The 20,250-nt window shown below is 37.8% G+C and overlaps 1 protein-coding gene across 3 annotated transcripts in view; it reads right to left on the reverse strand.

Moving 5' to 3' along the window:
- Positions 1-735: 735 nt before the first annotated feature.
- CDH18 (cadherin 18) overlaps positions 736-20,250 on the reverse strand; it is a 192,159-nt gene continuing 172,644 nt past the window's right edge. For 2 of the 3 annotated variants that reach the window (XM_069853510.1, XM_069853511.1), the window contains exons 11-12: positions 4,772-5,023; positions 736-3,271 (exon numbers count right to left, since the gene is read on the reverse strand). In XM_069853510.1, coding sequence (XP_069709611.1) covers positions 2,769-3,271; positions 4,772-5,023 — 755 coding nt within the window. In that variant the 3' untranslated portion in view covers positions 736-2,768. The remainder of the gene's footprint in view (positions 3,272-4,771; positions 5,024-20,250) is intronic. The other variant, XM_069853512.1, reaches the window with a different exon arrangement.

Here is a 20,250-nt window from a genome sequence, read left to right on the forward strand (position 1 = left end):
TGAGCAGCAGAGAGAGCACCAGGAATGGTGAAAAGGGATTCTTATTTATCTAAGATATGATCTCCTTCTCTGCTTAACTTAATCAAAACATGAGCGTCATAAGCAATTATTTGCTTATGTCATTGCGCTTCTGGTGGCTTTAAGCCTGAACATTCTATGATGCAAATAAAAAGAAAATAATAGTGGGAACACTGCTTAAAGCACAAAATACAATTGATTTTCCCTGCTTTGGTGTAGGGCCAGCGGGAACACACACAAAGATAAACTAATACCTGGCTCTCAAAACTATAATACAATGAATGCAGTTTTCATACAGATGTGGTACAAAATATTGTGGCCCATGGTACTACTAGTGCTGGAAGATTTTCTTAGCACTCTATTAATATAATATAAAATCTAAATATTGGTATAAAGCAAATGCAACCTAATCAAAAGAAATTTCTCCTCACAAAATCCTGCACAGCTAATTGCTTCATACGGGATAAAACTGAAACATACCCTAAATCTACCCCAAAGAAGACAATACATAAACCATTCTCAGCTTGAGTATAACTCCTACTGCATTAAAGCAACTGTTTACTTTACAAACTCTACAATGAGTATGTCTCTTTAAATGTATTTCTAGAAGTTTCTGTATTTGGTAAAAATTAAAAAAAAAAAAAAAGAAGAAGAACACAGATTATGACTACTTTCAAACCATCACCAGAACATTTTTGAAGTTCAGGGTTTTTTTAACTCCAAATCGGCTTGTGGGTTCAGATGTTGGTAGAAAGGCAAACATTAAAATTTTCAAGTTGCAAACAAAACAGTGCAGTAAAAAACAATTCTGGCACTACACTAACACTTTTCAGACTTTGCAGAATTTCTTACAGAGCTATTTGCTATTATTTTGAGAAAGCTGGTAAAACAAAAAATAGTCAACATCATCTCAGGAAGGAGTTAATTTAAAAACAGAAGAAACTCTTCAAAGTAGAACCAATCCAAAGTTTCAGTCTTATATAGGACCTACCCAACCATACAGTAAAAAAAAGAAGGATTAATAATCATGTTCACCAGTGTGGCCCAGAGCAGGTCAGCCAAATATACAGACCCTGTTTTGAGGAGCAAAAAGTATTCTCTCCTCTACTAAGCTTAAGATAAGTGACACCTAAAATACATATGGAGAAATGTAGTGGAGAGTACAGATCTATATCACTTTCCACACCAGCCCAGACAGTAAACAAAGAGTACACAACTTCTGATCTGGACAGTTTCCCTATCAAATGCATATTGCAAGAAGTCTGCTTCCCTATGCAGATGTAAATTTTCTTAGAAGCAGAAGACTGCAAGAGATGGTGAGCATTATTGGTCATCTTTCATAGGATAGGAGGAGCTCTTGGTCCTCTCCCAGTATTATCACATAAAAGACAAACAAAAGGTTAAAGTTTCAAACAAAACAAAGGAAAACAAAAGTATCTGCTGGATTAAGTGTTAAGTAGCCTACAGTGTTAAGCAAAAATCTTAGCAGTTCTGTAAAGCTAAATAATTACTAAAGTAAGAAATCAGTTTATTTAATCCACAGGAACCACAATAATGGTACCTTTTCATTTTTTGTTCCTCCAATGACTCAAAATTTTCCTGTTCCTATGATGCTTGAAACAGGGGGTAAAAAGCTTGCTCTGCTTAGATGGAAATTACTTTAAGAGAAATTAAATACAAGTGGCTTGAATTAAAAAGAAAAAAGAACCCATCATATTCTCATTCTCTTTGTTTCAATTTTTTCTATTCTAATGTCTTACTAGCAACTCTAGTTTGCATTTTGTCATATACAGAAATAGAAAGACATTGCAATTAAGAATTCTGTGTTTTAAACTGGCTGTTGTAGCTTCATCAATTGTCAGAAGAGAAGCACACTGAAGCAAACAACTGCATAGTTTAATGGTGCTGCCAATGTCTTTATTGTTAGCGTCTATGCTTCATCTGCTTCACTTTATAAAGAGTACTTTGGACCCATTCCATTTAAATGAATGATGTTCCTGTGAAAAGACAAAAATAAAAAGCACAACACTGGAAGCAACAATTCCTCTAGCATGCAGAAACATAGCAGGTCTGGGGTTACCCGCTTAGAGCCATGTTTGGGCTAGCAACTAATGATGCCTTCCCTCTGTTAGCTGGTTATGGATGAAAAGATTATGAAGGACATAATGAAACGATATCATCTCAATGCAATCTGCTAATTCAATAAGATTAAATCATCAAAGGACCATTTATTTTAGGAGGGCAGATGTAGCTTATCCCTTATGTAAAGGACTGTTAGCAGTTCTCATACTGATAGTAAACCTCACTGGCTATCTCACATTGTGATCACAAGGCTTAGAGCACAGCTAGAAATGCAACATCACTACTACCTGCAAGAAATTTGCTCCTCTGTTAGCTGTCTTCCTAAACAAGCATAATCATTAACTTACTGTAGCTTGGAGATCTTAAGCATATTGCAATAAAAATTTCATTGGTTGGCTTTACTTTAGGTATTGTTACAGATACAGTGCTGCAGACTTTATTGAGCAATTAAAAAATATACGCAAGGGACAACAGCTTCTTTTTTCTGTATTTTTCAAAATTTGACTTTCTTCCAATTGGAGAACCCAGTTTCAAATACGAAAAGGGCACTTGTTCTACAGTAACTGCATACAACTTGCTCAGTTCCAAGTACGGTATTCATTTTTTGTGACCATTGCAGTCATTATATCTTCAGTCATTCAGAAACCTCTCTTTTCTGGGTATTACACCTAAGTTGTTCTTTCTGATTCTATTTCCCCATAGAGTTCAGCTAGCTTCTTGAACTCAGGTCCCCAGTCTCCAAGGTAATTATAATCCTGGTCAGAGTGTGTTGTGGCTGAATCCAGAGAGCTGATAGATCCAGCTTCTGATCTCTGGCCCTCATAGGCATATGTCTGTAGGGAGTCATATGGGGGCACGCTGGGGTCCAGATCAGCCTCTGCCAGTCTTTGCTTAATGAACTCCTGAACATCTATACTGTCAAGGCTTGAGGAAAGAAGATGCCTGGATGGAGGCTTCACTTCAGGGCGAACATCCCTCCGATATTTTAGCTCCTCAGCAGCTGATGGATTCCGCAGTGCTGTGATGTCAAATGCTTCTGTGTCTTCTTCTCCACCACCCTCATCATCATACGTCACAACATTTTCCCGGACGTCTTCTTCTGAAATGATTAAAGGCTCCTTCTTGCTACGTCTTAGGGTGATGAAAAGGACCACAATTGCTAAAGAGAAAACTGCAGATATTAGATTAGGTTTAAAGTTCACATCTGAATTAAGTAGATATATGCTGAAATATAGCAGATACTAAGTCACACACACAGAGGTATAATAGTTTCAGGCTAATATTGGTATTCAGTACCGTTACATCAGGCATATGCCTGAATGACACATCCACAAACAATCACCAAATCCATCCAACGTGGAAAAGGTGTATTTATATTCTTAAGTAGCCAACTCCTTTCTTCTGTAAAGTATTACCTGAAGGTAGATTACTGCATGCTTGGGAAGTACTCATAAAATCCATACTGCCATGTACTGACATAGCAACATTCTAAAGTGCAACAGGCTGAGTCCACACAATTATGGGAGAACTGATAATTCTGTACTGAAACTACAAACTTTCAATATAGCCTGGTCTTCCAAACGGTGAGTAAAGAGCACTCTTGTGCTGTATAATTTCTTTGAGGTAATTGCAGGGGTTTCTTGAGTCAATAATGAAACCTGCTAGTTAGATTATTAGGGATTTCATAAAGGATTTAAAGAGGTTAACATACTTCTAGTTAAATGAGTAATGATAACTAGGGCTGAAATTTTTCAGAAGCACTGTTAAGGTTTTCAGTGCTTAATTAAAATATATAATCAGTTTATATATATATAATTAAGATGTAAAACTTTATTTTCAAATGACTGTTCAATAAAATATGATAAACTAAATGCATTACTATACATTTTAAAACAGTTCTGATGAAAGCTGTGAGGAAAGCAGTCTATAAAATGTGGAGTTTTTGGAAAAAAAATCCTCAAAATCTCCAATTCCCATTATTTCTTGCTGTCTCTATACGAATTCAGAAAGGCATGTGAGTAGTGCAGAGATATGTACCCATCAAGTTATTACTTTGTCAGGAAAACATAAAAACGAATATTAACTAACACCTAACATTCAAATTGGTCTGGGCCAGAAATGTAGTCAAGGCAGAATCAAAAGAAAATGCACTTGCAACAACATTCATCTAATGAAGTCATTTCATAGTCTTATACATCCCTTGCCCCTGTGGATTATGTTGTGCATTGGTATCAGCTTATCCCACAAAGGTAATTAAGAAATGGCTTTTGTACAGTGCTAATGGTGCTTCTTACAGTGTAATGTATTTCAAAAAGCTTTCCTCATCTCTTTTCTAACATTTTTCACACTGTTCTAGACATGGAATTAGAGTCAGTGGCTTTTTGAAATCTTTCCAAATTGCAGACAAAAAGATCTGCAGCGCTAATTACTTGATAACCTCTGAAAAATAATTTCTAGTGGATTCCAGATATTCATGAATGTACTTTAAAATTACTTTTCACTACTAATTTTACATAAAGCTTCCCCCTCTAATCACAGCTATGTGTTTCTAGTTAACTCCTACTATCAGGAAGCCTCTGGTCCAAAAGCATATCATGTTAAAAATTTCTGCCCTGTCACATTCAGAGACACAGTGGAAGGGTAGCATTACTTAATATTCAAAATGTCTTACCAAGAAGTATAACAACACAGAGCAGAATCGCGATTAAAGCTCCTGTGCTCAAGCCAGCAGAGGAAAGGAAAGCTTCAGCGTGGCAAGTTCTTACTCGTCCATCTCTCTCACAGGCACAAACCCTAATTGTGAGAGTACTGCTGCTGCTGAGAGGGGGCACTCCACCATCAGAAATCAAAACTGGGAGGTAATAGATGTCTTTAGTGGATCGACTGTATCTTCTTCGTCTTGTTAGGATACTGGCTGTATTATCTACAATATCAAACCCAGAATACCATTTTAATGAAGCTAAAAAATAAAACTGTTATTGACTGCTGTATCCCATCAAATAGAAGCAAGAGGTGTCTTAAAACAAGACAGTCCTAATCTGTGAAAATGCACAACCTGGAATTAAAACTAGGCAAGAAGCATTTGTGGCCAGCAGAGGAAAAAGAGGAAGCAGGGGAAAATAATTGGTATTGCATAAATAAGGTTATTTAAGCTCATGTACTCGTCCTAGAGTCTAAACGAACTTTGACAAATATTTTGGGTCCAATTTGCACGTGTTTTATCCTATTTATGCTGCTGGTAGTAAAGGGACACTTGGAAAGGTGAGTACTTGGAATTCTGATAATATATGTTATGGAATTCATCTGCAACATAAAATCCTCTTAATTTTCAGCTGAATGTTAAAAGGTCTCTTGTAAAAGCTAAAGTAAGACATTTTTTCATGTTTTACTCTTTGTGATAGGTATTATAGATCAAATGAGCAAACATCTGAAATGACAGTGGCCAAACACTCATGCTGTGAAAAGGTCAGGAGGAAGAAGGGAAGGGAATGGGGATTGAGGAAGGGAAAGGAAGGGGAAAAGAGTAGATATTACGTGTTCCGAACTGGCAGAGCTTCAAAGTAAGTAGGCAATGTGGAGACAGTGATGTAAGCTTTTGTCACCATTATGTTACCTACAGGTTCATCTGTCATATATTACAGTCAATGAGAACACCAATGCTTATTACATACACATTGCAAGAGCACTAGTTAGGATGGTAAACTGCCACCCATATCCCTTCAAGTCCAAGAAATTAAGGGGCATAAAGAGAGAGGAAAAATACTACAATACTATATAATTATATTTTTTTTTCATCCATGCAAAATTTAATTTCAATTTGTAAGTACTGGGCCATGAATAAGAGCCCACAGATAAATTGAAAAAAAAATGAGACTGTGAGAAACAAGAGACATAAGCAGTTGTGGGGAGAGAGAGATGGGGACTGAGAAATGGAAAGAGAGATCGAAAGAAAAAAGCTCTCATCTCGTACTGCTTGCCCATGATTAACAGTCACACAGTTTCCAGTTGCAGGGTTGTGGGTCTGGAGTTTCTTTAACAAACAACAAAGGAGTGATAAGTGCAAAAATATATCTGCTGGTTTTCTCTTCCTACTACAAACCAGAAAATTTCTTCTTTTTCCTTATCACTGTGGCCACAGCATTAAATGGGTTTATCATAATTTATGAAAAAACTAAGTCTGTGGCAGCTTGTGAAAATTTAGTACAATATATGCAGCTACTGTAGCATATTTTCGCTCACAGGACTGTTTACTTTCTGCATGAACATTTGAATGGAAGACTTCAGTTTTTGTTTAAATTGGATATAAACTGTTTACCAGGTGACTACTCGCCCTGACACATCTTCTATCAAGCTCTGTGCCAATTTTTAAAACATTTATTTTAACTCACTTCTTTCAACACTTTGCTTTTGCATATCACCCAACAGTGGGACTGAGAAAAACTAGAAGTATAGCTGCACATCAGCATAATATCTTAACATAACATACTTAGTAACAGGTTTCACACAATAAATACATATATGAGTTAAGAAGTGATGCCCTTGCTGCCCAGCAAAGAACTGAGCATCAGGTTCCACTGCATTGAAATTCATTAGCTCTTCTTCTCCACCTCCTCCATTTATCTTCTTGGAAGCTTCTAGAATGATGAGTTTGTTAGAAATTTGATAAGACTTTTTCTTACCATTCACAGTGGGTGCAAAATACGATACTTATTTATTTATTAACAGTAGGCTTAATGTTCTCTTTTACTTTTTTATACCAACTTCATCTTTAGAGGCATGACACCAGCCCCTTACATTGGCATTTATATTAATTCCATTTACAGAACTCTGTTGCAAGCAGAATAAGTTGAATAGATAATTCTTCCATCTGAAAAAAAATCTGACACAGAGTAAAATCATCATGTTGTGGAAATTATATTTGCACAAAGATTATAAAATAAGCTAGTTGTGGTAACTGGAGGCAATACAGCTGGAGGCCGGTCATAAGTGGTTTTCCTCAGGGCTCAGTACTGGGTCCAGCCCTGTTCAGTATCTTCATCAATGACCTGGATGAGGGGATCGAACACACCCTTAGCATGTTTGTGGATGACACTAAACTGGGAGGAAGTGTTGATCTGCTGGAGGGTAGGGAGGCTCTGCAGAGGAATCTGAACAGGCTGGATCGATGGGCTGAGGCCAATGAGATGAGGCTTAACAAGGCCAAGTGCACAGTCCACACAAAAGCTCCATGAAGCAAGTGCTACAGGCTTGGGGAAGAGTGGCTTGAAAGCTGTCTGGCAGAGAAAGACCTGGGAGTGTAGGTCAACAGCTGACAGAATGTGAGTCATCTTGGCTTGCATCAGAAATCGTGTTGCCAGATGACCAGAGAAGTGGTTCTTCCCCTGTGCTCTGCAATGGTGAGGCCACACCTTGAATGCTGTGCTCAGTTTGGGGTCCCTCACTATAAGAAAGACACTGACGTCCCGGAGAGTGTCCAGAGAAGAATGATGAAACTAGTGGAGGGGATGGAAAACAAGTCTTCCAAGAAGCAGCTGAGGGAACTTGAGTTGTTTAGCCTGGAGAAGAGGAGGCTGAAGGGAGACCTTATTTCTCTCTACAACTACCTAAAAGGAGGTTGCAGAGAGGTGGGTGTTGGTCTCTTCTCCCAAGTGATAGGTGATAGGACAAGAAGGAATGTCATCAAGCTGCATCAGGAGAAGTTTAGATTGGACATTATGAAAATTTTTTTCACAGAAAGGTTTATCAAGCACTGGAGCAGACTGCCCAGGGAGGTGGTTGAGTCACCATCCCTGGAGGTGCTTAAAAGGTGGGTAGATGAGGTGCTCGGGGACATGATTTAGTAGTAGACAGGTACAGTTGGAGGCGATGATCTCTAAGGTCATTTCCAACCTAATGATTCTATGCATCTATAAAATACCTATGATAAAATATACTGTTTTCCTCACAAAGTTGCCAGATACACACACACACACGTCCCAAAATAACAAAAAAAAAAAAAAAAGTTTTTTCAGTAACCTGGAGAAGAACCTCAAGAAAGATATAGCTAAAAGATGTACAGTAAACCAGTATTTTTTATATAGGGTTGTAGAAAGAATTCCTATATACTTGTAGCATATGACATGCAGGAAAATTTTTTTAATTTTTTTTAAAGACTCTTTTAAACTTTAACTTTTCTCCATATTGCTTAATTTGGCGTTGTGAAAGTAGTCTTCCAAATTTAATTAACACTCCTAAACTAAGTAAATATTCTTAGGAAACACAGATTACAAAGAGGTAGATTGCATTCATGTTTTTTAATTTTTCAGTATATATTTTGGTATAATCAGGGCATAAAGTAAGCAGCTGCTTTATCTTTCTGCTACATAATGTTTCATAAAAAACTTTCTACCAATCTCTCGTTAATTTTTGGTAGACTGTCAGACCCAACTTCCCTAATACTGCTGGAGGACACAGATAAGAGAGAAATATTGGGGAAGTTGGGACTGACAGTCTAGCAAAAAAGAAAACACAAGAGAAATCATCACAGAATACAAAATGACCTTCAGCTGGTGTGTCTGTCAGCTGCCAAAGCAGTGGCAGATTGAGCTCTAGATACAGCCCAAGAGCTGAAATAAACTCACATATCTGTGATTAGTATAGAATTCCAAACAAATATATATTTTGCATAAAAAGGTTAATTCCCAGTATATATACAAGGTGATGACTGCTGCTTCTGCCTTTCCACACTCAGAAAAAGGCTTCATTGTGATTTCCCCCATATACTCCACTGACTTTCTAGTTGTTCAGAATTCAATTAATACTTGTTTCTCCTCTTTGAAATACACTTGTTACAGATCATTAGCAGACCTCCTCTCTAAGATTCTCTTTTAACCTCCTGCAGTTGCTGGGAGTAAGTATGACCCCTGGAACAGTGACTTCATGCTGCACTCTCTTCTGGCACTCTCCCTGGTATTTTGTTGGTCTGGGCCAACAAGGACTCTGTCACGTATCACCTAACCACAGCCAGAGTTAATAGCACATAGCTGCGACCCATCCCAGCTGGTAGTATGGAGAAGAGTGTACATGTTTGTCACCTCCCACTTTTACACAGTGCTTCAACATTATTCAAATGACCTGCAGAGCTGGAGTAATCTTTAAATAGCTTCATGCTACACACTCTGCAGCATGTGACTCCCTTTTGTGCCATGATAACAACGTTCTGTTGGGCTGAAAAACAGCATTCACATTATTTCTTAAAATCAGAAGAGAAAACAAAACAAATCAAAACACCGTAATAATGAAATCTAAGCTCCACTGGGTAACACAAAGAGTCCAGAGGACATACAAGGCCAAGCCCTGTGTAACGCACACAGCCTATGTTATTAAGCTTAATTGCAAGAGAACAGTTGCAGTCCTGTTTTACTTTGAGGGTTATAGTTCTTTTTTTCCTTCAGCACCAATACTGCCACAATGTAGTAAAATCTGAGTGGTCACCTAGAAATCTCCCTGAAGTCATGAGGTGCAACACTCCTGTAGGCACTTTCTAGCACATGTACTTAACGACAGGAAGAAATTTCAAAGAGACAGTTCTAATGGGTATCATATTTTAAGCTACAACAAATGGGAAGATGACAAACACACAACAAAGTTATCAAAAAATAATACCTTAAAAACCTAAGGATATGTTCACGGACTCGTCTTGAAATGTAATTCCCTATCGGTAGTAAGTGACACTATATCCATGAGCTAAGCATTAATATTACCATCTGTCATGTCTCTCATCTCAAAAGAAAATATTCTCAGATCTTATGCTAAATCAAAAAGGTGACAGCAGGTGTTATTACCAATAATAAGAACAGTCTTTCATTTCTGCTTAATACTATACCTGATTTCTATTACAGTCTCTACAAGTCCCAAACACTTCAACTATCTTGTCCATGTAAGTAAGAAAAATAAAATTCTGTCCATGTGAACCTTCCTGGGACTATACCAAAAGAAGGCTTAGTATTCAGGGGAAATCAGGCTTGACCAACCTGATGGCCTTCTATGATGGCGTTATTGGCTGGATATATGAGGGGAGAACAGTGGATGTTGTTTACCTCAACTTTAGCAAGGCTTTTGACACTGTCTCCCACGATATTTTCATAGCTAAGCTTAGGAAATGTGAGTTAGATGAATGAGCCTGGAGAAGAAGAAGAGGAGGCTGAGGGGAGACCTCATTGCTCTCTACAACTACCTGAAAGGACGTTGTAGAGAGGAGGGTGCTGGCCTCTTCTTCCAAGTGCCAGGGGACAGGACAAGAGGGAATGGCCTCAAGCTCCGCCAGGGGAGGTTTAGGCTGGACATTAGGAAAAAATTCTTCACAGAAAGGGTCATTGGGCACTGGAACAGGCTGCCCAGGGAGGTGGTTGAGTCACCTTCCCTGGAGGTGTTTAAGGCACGGGTGGACGAGGTGCTAAGGGGCATGGTTTAGTGTTTGATAGGAATGGTTGGACTCGATGATCTGGTGGGTCTCTTCCAACCTGGTGATTCTATGATTCTATGAGTCTATGATTCTATGAGGTGATTTCAGAACTGGCTGGGTGGCACAGCTCAGAAAGCTGTGATCAGAGGCGTAGAGTCTACTTGGAAGCCTGGAGCTAGCTGTGTTCCCAGTGGTAACTGGGGGTTCCAGTACCGGGCCGGTCTTGTTTGACATGTTCATCAATGACCAGGATGAGGGGACAGAGTGTACCCTCAACAAGTTTGCTGATGATACAAAATTGGGAGGACTGGCTGAAACACCAAAAGGCTCTGCTGTCACTCAGTGAGACCTGGACAGGCTAGAGGGTTGGATGGATAGGAACATAATGAAGTTCAAAGAAGGGAAGTGCAGAGTCCTGCATGTAGGGAGGAATAATACAATGCACCAGTACAAGTGAGGAAGAGAAGGATCTTGGAGTCCTGGTAGACAATAAGCTAACAAGGAGCCAGCAATGTGCCCTCAAGGCCAGGAGAGCTAATGTTATCCTGCAGTACATGAAGAAAAGTATGGCTAGCAGGTTGTAGGGAGGTAATCCTCCCCTCTGCTCTGCTCTAGCAAAGTCAAATCTGGAATACCGTGTCCAGTTCTGGGTTCCCCAGTCCAAGAATGACAAGGAACTACTGGAGAGAGTCCAGTGGAGGGCCACAAAGATGGCTAGAGGACTGGAGCATCTCTCTTATGGGGAAAGGCTGAGAGACCTGGGTCTGTTTAGCCTGTGGAAGAGAAGACTGAGAGGGGTTCTTAGCAATACTGGTAAATATCTAAAGGATGTGTGTCAAGATGATGGGGCTCGATTCTTTCCCACGGGGCCCATCAACAGGACAAAGGACAACAGGCACAAACTGGAACACAGGAAGTCCCACCTGAATGTGAGGGAAAAACTTCTTTACCTTAAGAATGGACAGAGTACTGGGACAGGCTGCCCAGGGATGCTGTGGAGTCTCCTTCTCTGGACATATTCAAAACCAACCTGGACGTGATGCTGTACAGCTTGCTCTAGGTGAACCTTTTTTAAAACGGGGATTGGACTGGATGAACTCCAGAGGTACCGTCCAACTCTACCATTCTGTGAGTCTGTGATTAAAATCTAAGCAGGAAAGCATAACCTCCTCCTTCCAACCTCTGGCATAACTACAGTGAATGATCCAGTATCGTTATATATAGAGAGAAATAGCGCTGAAAATGCAGATTGAAAAGAAAAGCATGAGAGAATGAATACAATGAAGAAAACCTGAGAATTCCTGAGCAGGAACCTATCAGTAATGAAAGGATTTAAGCACAGAAGACTAGAAAGATGTAAAAGAAAAAATATTGAGATGTGAGCATATACGGTATAAAGGTAAGCGTGGGCACATGGGAGAAAAATCTTAAGGAAAAAAAAAAAAACCTGAAAAAAATTAAAAAGACCAAAATGACAAACAGGACAATTCACATGTTACGGTGGAAAAATCTGAAAACAGCTATAATTAAACCATGTTTCTCTGGGGGGAAGGACTTTCCAAACAAGGGTCTGACATTTTCACACCACAAAAAATAAATACAAATTGAAAAAAATAGACATTTTTTAATTTTAATGTTACACTTTCTTCAACATTAAATTGTTTTTCTTGTATCGTTAGCATCATAGAATTAAATATTCATGTAGGACACAAATTTAGGCAAAGAGGGAGCCAGAAGCAAATATTTTATTAAAAAATTTGCCATAGTATATTTATGTTGTTTGTATTTTCCTGAGTAATAACTAGATTTCAGGAGAAACAGATATTACATGACCTATACCCAGGAGATTCTGTAACAACATACACAATTATAAGCATTTTCATAGAAACAATGTAAAGGTGTTCTTTCAATGCAATTTCACAAATTTCAATAAAAACGAAAAGTATGATTGTACTCTTTTGGGCTCTGGCATTGAAATTTTCTGCTCCCTACATTATTACTGGTAATAATTCTTACTGTTAGTCTCACTATTACAGAGCTACAGAGAGTAACTCTGTGCATGCTTGTGTGTACGTAGAAATAAAATACTGGAAAGTAACTCAGCTCTCACATACTATTCTTTCTGATTAAATCTTTCAGAATATATTAGAAATGAGATCTCCAACATTTTTATACAGAAGGAATTTGTATCTAAGAACTGATTTTTCAAAGGTCATTGAGAATCAAGTACAGTAGACAATGACCAAAGCTAATGAAGTTGGCAAAACAGAGACACAATGTCTCTCGTGTTCTAGTCAGAGCTCTATTCTTGAGGACAATTGTATGTAAACATATGTTAAATAAAAGGAATAGGTTATGAAAGTTTAGCCAAACTGCAGTACCAACTGCATCCTGACAGCTATTCTGATGTTCTAAGTTTCCATACTTTGTTTACATTCCTTAACAAAATTATTGGAGGACTCACTGAGAGAAGAGCTAGAAAGGCAGCAACTTTCAGGAGAAAAGTCTTAGCATGAAACAAAAAAATCCCACAAACCATAAAAGCTACAGGCAGCCAAGTACGAAAACAGATGCTGATGACCTGGGAAAGCATCTACTGAGAGGGTGGAGGAGGAGGGGAAGTTATATCAACAAAGGTAGTTTAAAGGTGAGTGGAGGGAGTCATGGATTGAGAAATTCCTTTGATACGAGAAAACTGATACAGCCGACATACAAGGAAGAGAAGTGTACAGACAACAGCAATAGAACTATAAATCTGATTCTTACAGGCCTGGAAGAAAAGACTTTTTTATCTCAAAAACTTTAAAATGTGACCTTCACCCATGAGAACTATGATAAGAACCAGGACTCACTGGAGATGAAAGGACTCACTGCTAAGGGAAATTAACAGGTCACAGGGAAAGAAAGATTTATCTGGTTCCTTGTGGTGCACATCACCACATTTCATGATCTTAACTCACATTTGGGCTGTGCTTTGCTAACATGGAAATTATAACTTAAGATACATCTGAAGTGGATTTGAGGTTACACACAGAAAATTCTACATGGCTGTTAATGCAGTATCTCTTCACGCTCTAAAGGTGTGGTTGTTTATTAAGCCAGACTGCACACTATGTAGAAGGCTGTTATCACATTCCTCTTTCCATTATCACTGCCTTTTCCCATAGAGCTTCTGAACCAAGAAAAGAAAGCAGAGCACAGGAAAATCAAGGAAGCTGAGATACAATGATAACACCATGGAAGGTGGCTAGTGGAGCACTTTCGAGGATTCTCACTTATTATTCATAGGTTGAGAATACCTTTGACACATAATACATTACAGGCAGACACAAGACAAAAAGAAGTAAAAAAGTAGAGTTAAAATCTGATAATAGCTTAAGGTGTGTTTAAAATTTCAGCTCTGCTTATATCAGCAGTTCAACTTCTATAAATTTTCTGAGAAGTCATAATGAATTAAAATCAAAGAAAATATTTTGGAATGATTTACATATCTTTCTAAAGTTAGGGCAGTTAATTTGTTTATGTGGAACTATATTGATAGGCACTTCTGTTTCATTTATTTATTAATAACTTTTGTAAATATATTTTCCTTTGTGCTGAACTAAGAGGTATTGCCAGTGGGCTTCTTTTCTGTTTCACTGGATAACTAAACTGAAAAGCAACATAGCAGACTTTTTGGGACTGAAGCATGGTTATGTGCTGATGGGTTGTTTTGTGAAACACAAACAGGTAGCAGCACTGAAAAGAAAAGAATGAAGAACCTATACACTATGCACTAACTTACCTACACGGTCAATTTTAGATCCATTTTTTTTTTAATTAAAAAAAACCAAACCCAAAACAATGGAGTTCACAGGTGTAAGGAATTAAAACATCTTCCTCTGTGGTAGCAAGCCCTGTTTTCTTGTCCTTTGTACTCATGGTAGAATTCCTTTTATTACTTCCAGACATTGATTCTGTGATAATACCTGCTCAGACATTCATTCTATTTACAGTTAAAGCACTTCCATGAACTGTACTTACAGCCACCATGTACAACCCTAATTCTGTACTTTCTCAGATATTACCTCTCTCAAGTTACAACTTGTCTTCTTTACACAATGATATTTCATGGAAGGGCAGTAGTAGCTTGCAATACTACATAATCAGAGGGAGCACACCACTTCGATGTAAAGGAAAACAGGAACTATGTAGCTGTTTCCCACATATGATGAGTTGCAAAGCAAGAGTTTAAAACTTTTTTTAATGCCACTTCAGGTATTCTAGAGCAACTAAGACATGGGCTGATATCTGGCATGCTTATTGGCAACTTTAAAGATCAAAAGTCAGTTCACTGGCCTGCTACAGATATCTTGTGCAATATGGTTGGAGATAAGAATTTTTTGCACATTTTGGGGAGGAAAGATAAACAGAAACTTCTGCAAGGGAATTCATGCTGGGATGCTATTAATTACTCTTTGGAGGTTTCTCTCCTCCTAAATATCAGCAATGCCAAATAAATCTAATCTTTTCTCTTACTCATTTCTTTTATCTGTAACGCAGGAAAAGCATTAATTGGCATCACAAGCATGAGTGGGTGAACATATTAGAAATCTAATTTTATACAGATGTCACTGAACTTATGCCTCAGGTTTTGTAGAAAAGAAAGTCTCTGCTTCTGTGGGTATTCAAGTGTCTTGTGGCATAACATTAAGCAAAAGAAATCTCCGGAGGGATATTATCAGAAGAATGACCTACCTTTGTTCCAACTCCAGACATTCTCCATCACTGGGCAATTTTCAAAAGGCCAGATTTTTGAGAAAAATGGGCAGAAGGGAAAAAAACCCAAAACCTGCAAGTATTTTTTGTGAAATGAAATCTTTGTCCCGAAGAAATAAAAGGAAAGGAGAAAAAAAATGCTAAGAATTCTCTAAGGAATTGTTCTTCCGTAGAAGTAACGTAAACTTTGTCTAATTTCAGAAGCTGCCAGCCTCAATTTATTAAAGTAAGAGAATGTACAAATCCTACTGGTGTGTTGGGTGAATGTGCACAGTGTCTGCATGAACTCTTATCATCCAGGAAATTTACAGTATTCATTGGAGCATCCATGGTAGAATGTATATCTTGTGAAAAAAATATACCACTGGCAAAACAGTGCTTTACAGAGCATAACATTCATAAATGTTCTCTTGCACTTAGCTGAACTGTTCTCTGGGTGTTCAATCTTCTGCCAGCTTCCTGAAAAGCATTGTGTGACTTCTGAAAGAGGTCTCTAATAGGTAACAAAATAGGCAGAAAGAGGAAATGAACTTTTTAAACAGAGAAAGAGACTATGTATGGGCATATCATAAAATTGACATGCGCTCAAATGCATTTTCCACCAAACTAACAAATTTTGACAAATATATCAAATATTATTTAAGCATCTGGAAAAATATTATGGTTATTTCAGGATAAGGAAGTACCACTTTAAAATCCAGTACTTGGAAATATCTCTATTGTGAATAAATTCTTTCATCTTTCCTCTTATTCTCCAAGAGAAGGGGATTTTAGTCTCATGTTGCCCTGGCAAAACTTTAAGGGTCATCAAAAAGTGGATATTTCTGACTAGGCAAATAGTATAAATTTGAGATATGACGTGAAGAAAGTATTAAAAATTATCTATGATAACATCCTAAAAAGCAAAGTGAGAGGGACACAGACAACAATGTATTGAATTATGTATCATCTGAACTGCAACATAAAAGCACTTCCAGATTAAAAAGTATTTGGCTGCTCAGGTTTTAATAGAAATTGCAACATTGTTCTGTGCAGAATAAATTGTAAACAGCCCTCTTTTCATTAAAAAGCCTTTGTAAGTACAATTTCCAAACAAACATAAACGCATCTTCCCTGAGTTTGCTCTCTAAAATGGCAGGGAATTATTAGAACTTAATGCATTTTCTTTGTATAGCAAAGAAATTCTGTTGCAGCTCTTGTTCCCTCTTGCTTATATGTGCACAGACAACGCATTATTTTGTTTGCTGACCTCTTGTTGATACTCTTACGGCTTTACTCTCTCTGTATAGTATTTTGTCAGAATATGAAAAACTCAAATAGCAGCAAAGAATCTACTATAGCTTTAGAATCCAGTCAGCAGGGAAAAAAAGGTATAGTAGTCTTTTCCATTTTTTCCTTTAAAATGAAAATTGTGAATATCAACAGAATCCAGAAGGTGATCTAAGCCACTCTGAGCTTCTTCTGAACTGCATGTTTGGTATAGCCCTGTGGCTGTCTCCTGATTCACATTTCCCTGAGGGTTATAAGCTCTGCATTATGAGAGTGCATATTCAAACATTGTGGATTGTTACTGAGTAAAGTCACTAGTTAAGGCCCAAGAGATAAAAGCTTAACTGGTCATACGGTCAATTATCTGGACTGATGCTTTCATATCTATTCCTCTGCTGAATCCATAGAATATTACTGATCTGAATCATACACATGCTGGGATCGTGTACTGCTTCATTCTATACAGGTAGGAAGGGGCAAACTACAAGATTTTACACTTGTGCAAGTCCTCTAGATTTCAGTTAGAGTGCATAGATGTGTATTGTTTGTATTTTTGATCTTGTAGCTACACTGATGACAACGGAATGGACAAACATGCATGCAACAGTGTATGTATTTGGGCTCAAAGAGAAGAGTTTTGTTGTTCTGGATTATGAAAATAAGGGAAGAAAGTGTCTACTTAGATTCTCATGAAAATAAACCTTTGCTAGATAACCAGATATTGTGAATGCACTTTATAAGTTTTTTACTGATGTTTTACGTATGGATTGTGTCACAAAAAGACAGTCCCAATAAAGGGCAGTGTTTAAGCAGTACAATCAAAAGCGCTATGTGCTGAGCAAAATAATGACAAAGCCTTACATTTTAAAATAAATTTCATGTTATGATTTGAATTAAACTGTCATTGTGTTAATTACATAGGCAAGTTGGAAACTGTGTCTCTGAAGTCTCTATAACTATAGAAGAATTATATTTCTTGATTCTCTCTAATTGTAGAAGTTTTATGTGATGTGCTACAGAAAATGCATACTTAATTTTTTATCTCCTTAGGTGAAATAAAAAACATAATACACAACAGGCTTTAACCTTAAACCACAAGTTTTCCATTTCCTTTCCCTGCTTTCCCCCTGCCAAGTCCAAATTTAGATAGTCTAAACATTGCCTTCTGATGTTGGTGGAAAAGTCATTGCTTGCTGCTCTTAGAGAGGTAACGAGAAAGCAACAAATACTACCACATACTTATACCCAAAGCATGACACTAATGCATAGAGATTTATAAGAATGTCTCATCTTCTTATTAATCTGTTAGGAACGGCTGAGAGAGCTGGGGTTGTTTAGCCTGGAGAAGAGGAGGCTGAGGGGAGACCTCATTGCTCTCTATAACTACCTGAAAGGACATTGTGGAGAGGAGGGTGATGGTCTCTTCTCCCAGGTGACAGGGGACAGGACAAGAGGGAATGGCCTCAAGCTCTGCCAGGGGAGATTTAGGCTGGACATTAGGAAAAAATTCTTCACAGAAAGGGTCATTGGGCACTGGAACAGGCTGCCCAGGGAGGTGGTTGAGTCACCTTCCCTGGAGGTGTTTAAGGCACGGGTGGACGAGGTGCTAAGGGGCATGGTTTAGTGTTTGATAGGAATGGTTGGACTTGATCTGGTGAGTCTCTTCCAACCTGGTGATTCTATGATTCTATGATTCTATGATTTATGTTGACATGCAGCCCTTAAAGCATAACACATCATCTTCCACTGGTAATAAATGCATACTAAATAATCCCCAATTAAAATATGTTAGAAAATCAGAAAATATCTACTTCATCATTGTTGTGGTTTGAGCTGAAGTAGAATCAGTTTTCTAACTTCAGCTAAGGTTCATTTGGGTAACTTCATTTTCTGAAAGTTAAGCGCATGATTTTCAGACAGTGTTTCTCTCTAGAACTGATAACATGGGGCATTGTTATGCAGAAAGGCCATTGCTTATACTTATTTCTATAGAAACCAAGGCCGTTCTTGAACTGGTGGAGTGCCATAAGCAAAAATGGCCATAAGAAGGTCAAACCTGTAGGCAAGGGCAGACAGGACAGGTAACTCAAAACTGACCAAAAGAGCATTCCATCCCATATAGGTCATACTTGGTATAAAACTGAGGGATCAGAAGGTCAAGCTCTCTTCTTCAGCAGGTGACATTCAGTGAGAATCTCATCTATATTTTGCCCTAATCCCAGTTCCATGCATTCCTGAATCCAGTTCCTGAATTCAGCTCCCTCCAGCTGCTGACTCCAGCCCAGGACCTTTTTGTGCCTGCTGTATAGTATCTGTGGTGATGCAGTCACCTGGGGAGTGTGCAATATTGTATATTTTTATATATTCTATTATTTTCTTATTATAGTATTTTATTCATTTTTATTATTATTTCATTAAAGCTGATTTAGTTTTAGTTTCTAAACCATGAGTACGTTTCTCTCATTTCCCTTTCCCCTTTCCCTGAAAGAGGGAAGAAGAGAATTAGGATGACAACTGCTCATGTTTCACTGCTGATTAGGCTGAGCCAGGGCTAAACCATCAAAATCATGAACCACAATTTTAATAGAGTTATTCAAAAGCAGTAATTCTGGTTGTAAGTATCTTGTACTGAAATGAATATGGCCATGGTCTCCCACATGAGATCATGGTCCAAGATTCAATGAGTTTATTTGAATCTTAGATGCAAATACAAAAATACACAAGTGTAAATCTTCTATATTTCAGGCCCTCTGGCTTTTGCTATAATGCTCCATCATGATCTGAGTGGAATTGATACACTAATCTGGAAGAGAAGTGGAGTAATCACTTAAGGAATATTTTTAACATATGAATTATTCCTTTAAATATTATTAGCTATTTAATATTGATAGATATTGGGTTGATCTCTTTTGGAACCAAAATATGAGGGCCATTAATCTAGTTTGAACAAATAACGTGACTTGATTTTTTTCTGCTGCAAGTACAGTTAAACAGTGGACCAGACTCTTTAGGAAGATCATGCAGTCTCCTTTCCCAGAAGGTTTTGAAAAGAGATAAAAAATGTCTGTAAAGAATAGTTTAAACATCACTGTCACTATAGCGCTCTACACACCAATGATGGAGTTAATGCTTCTCAGTCATTACAGATGAGTACTGATCTGTAAGATCTCAGAAGGCATTCATTCCATGGCACTACTGCAAAAATATAACTGTAAAATAAAGCCATTCCCATCCCACTTCCTTGCATACACACAAACAAAACCACACAATAAACACATACACAAAAGCTCAAGAGGAAATCCACAGACAAGTATTTAAAGTTTACTCTTATTTTCACCAGCTTGCAAAATGGAAACCATGAAACAGTATTCAACCAATAATAAGGCTGATTTGGGTTGTTTGGTTTTTTTTTCTTTTTGAAAGTCTGCATGGTTCTTTGATTGACCAAATGTTCAGAAACACTTGGCTGGGTGAGTGTGAAGGCCCTTCCCCTTATGGGTCTAATTGCTATGAATTTCTGATTGTAATTTAAGGCACATATTATTAAAAAGGGCATGATAGACTCTCACTCAGGATACATTGAAAGACCCACTTTTGGTACCATATCTATAAAAGTAAGCATAAATTCAACTTTTCATGCCCCTTAAATTCTTATTTTCTCCTTTAAGCAATAACAAGCT

Source organism: Phaenicophaeus curvirostris, chromosome 3, assembly GCF_032191515.1.
Source record: "Phaenicophaeus curvirostris isolate KB17595 chromosome 3, BPBGC_Pcur_1.0, whole genome shotgun sequence".
Classification (NCBI taxonomy): Eukaryota; Metazoa; Chordata; class Aves; order Cuculiformes; family Cuculidae; genus Phaenicophaeus; species Phaenicophaeus curvirostris.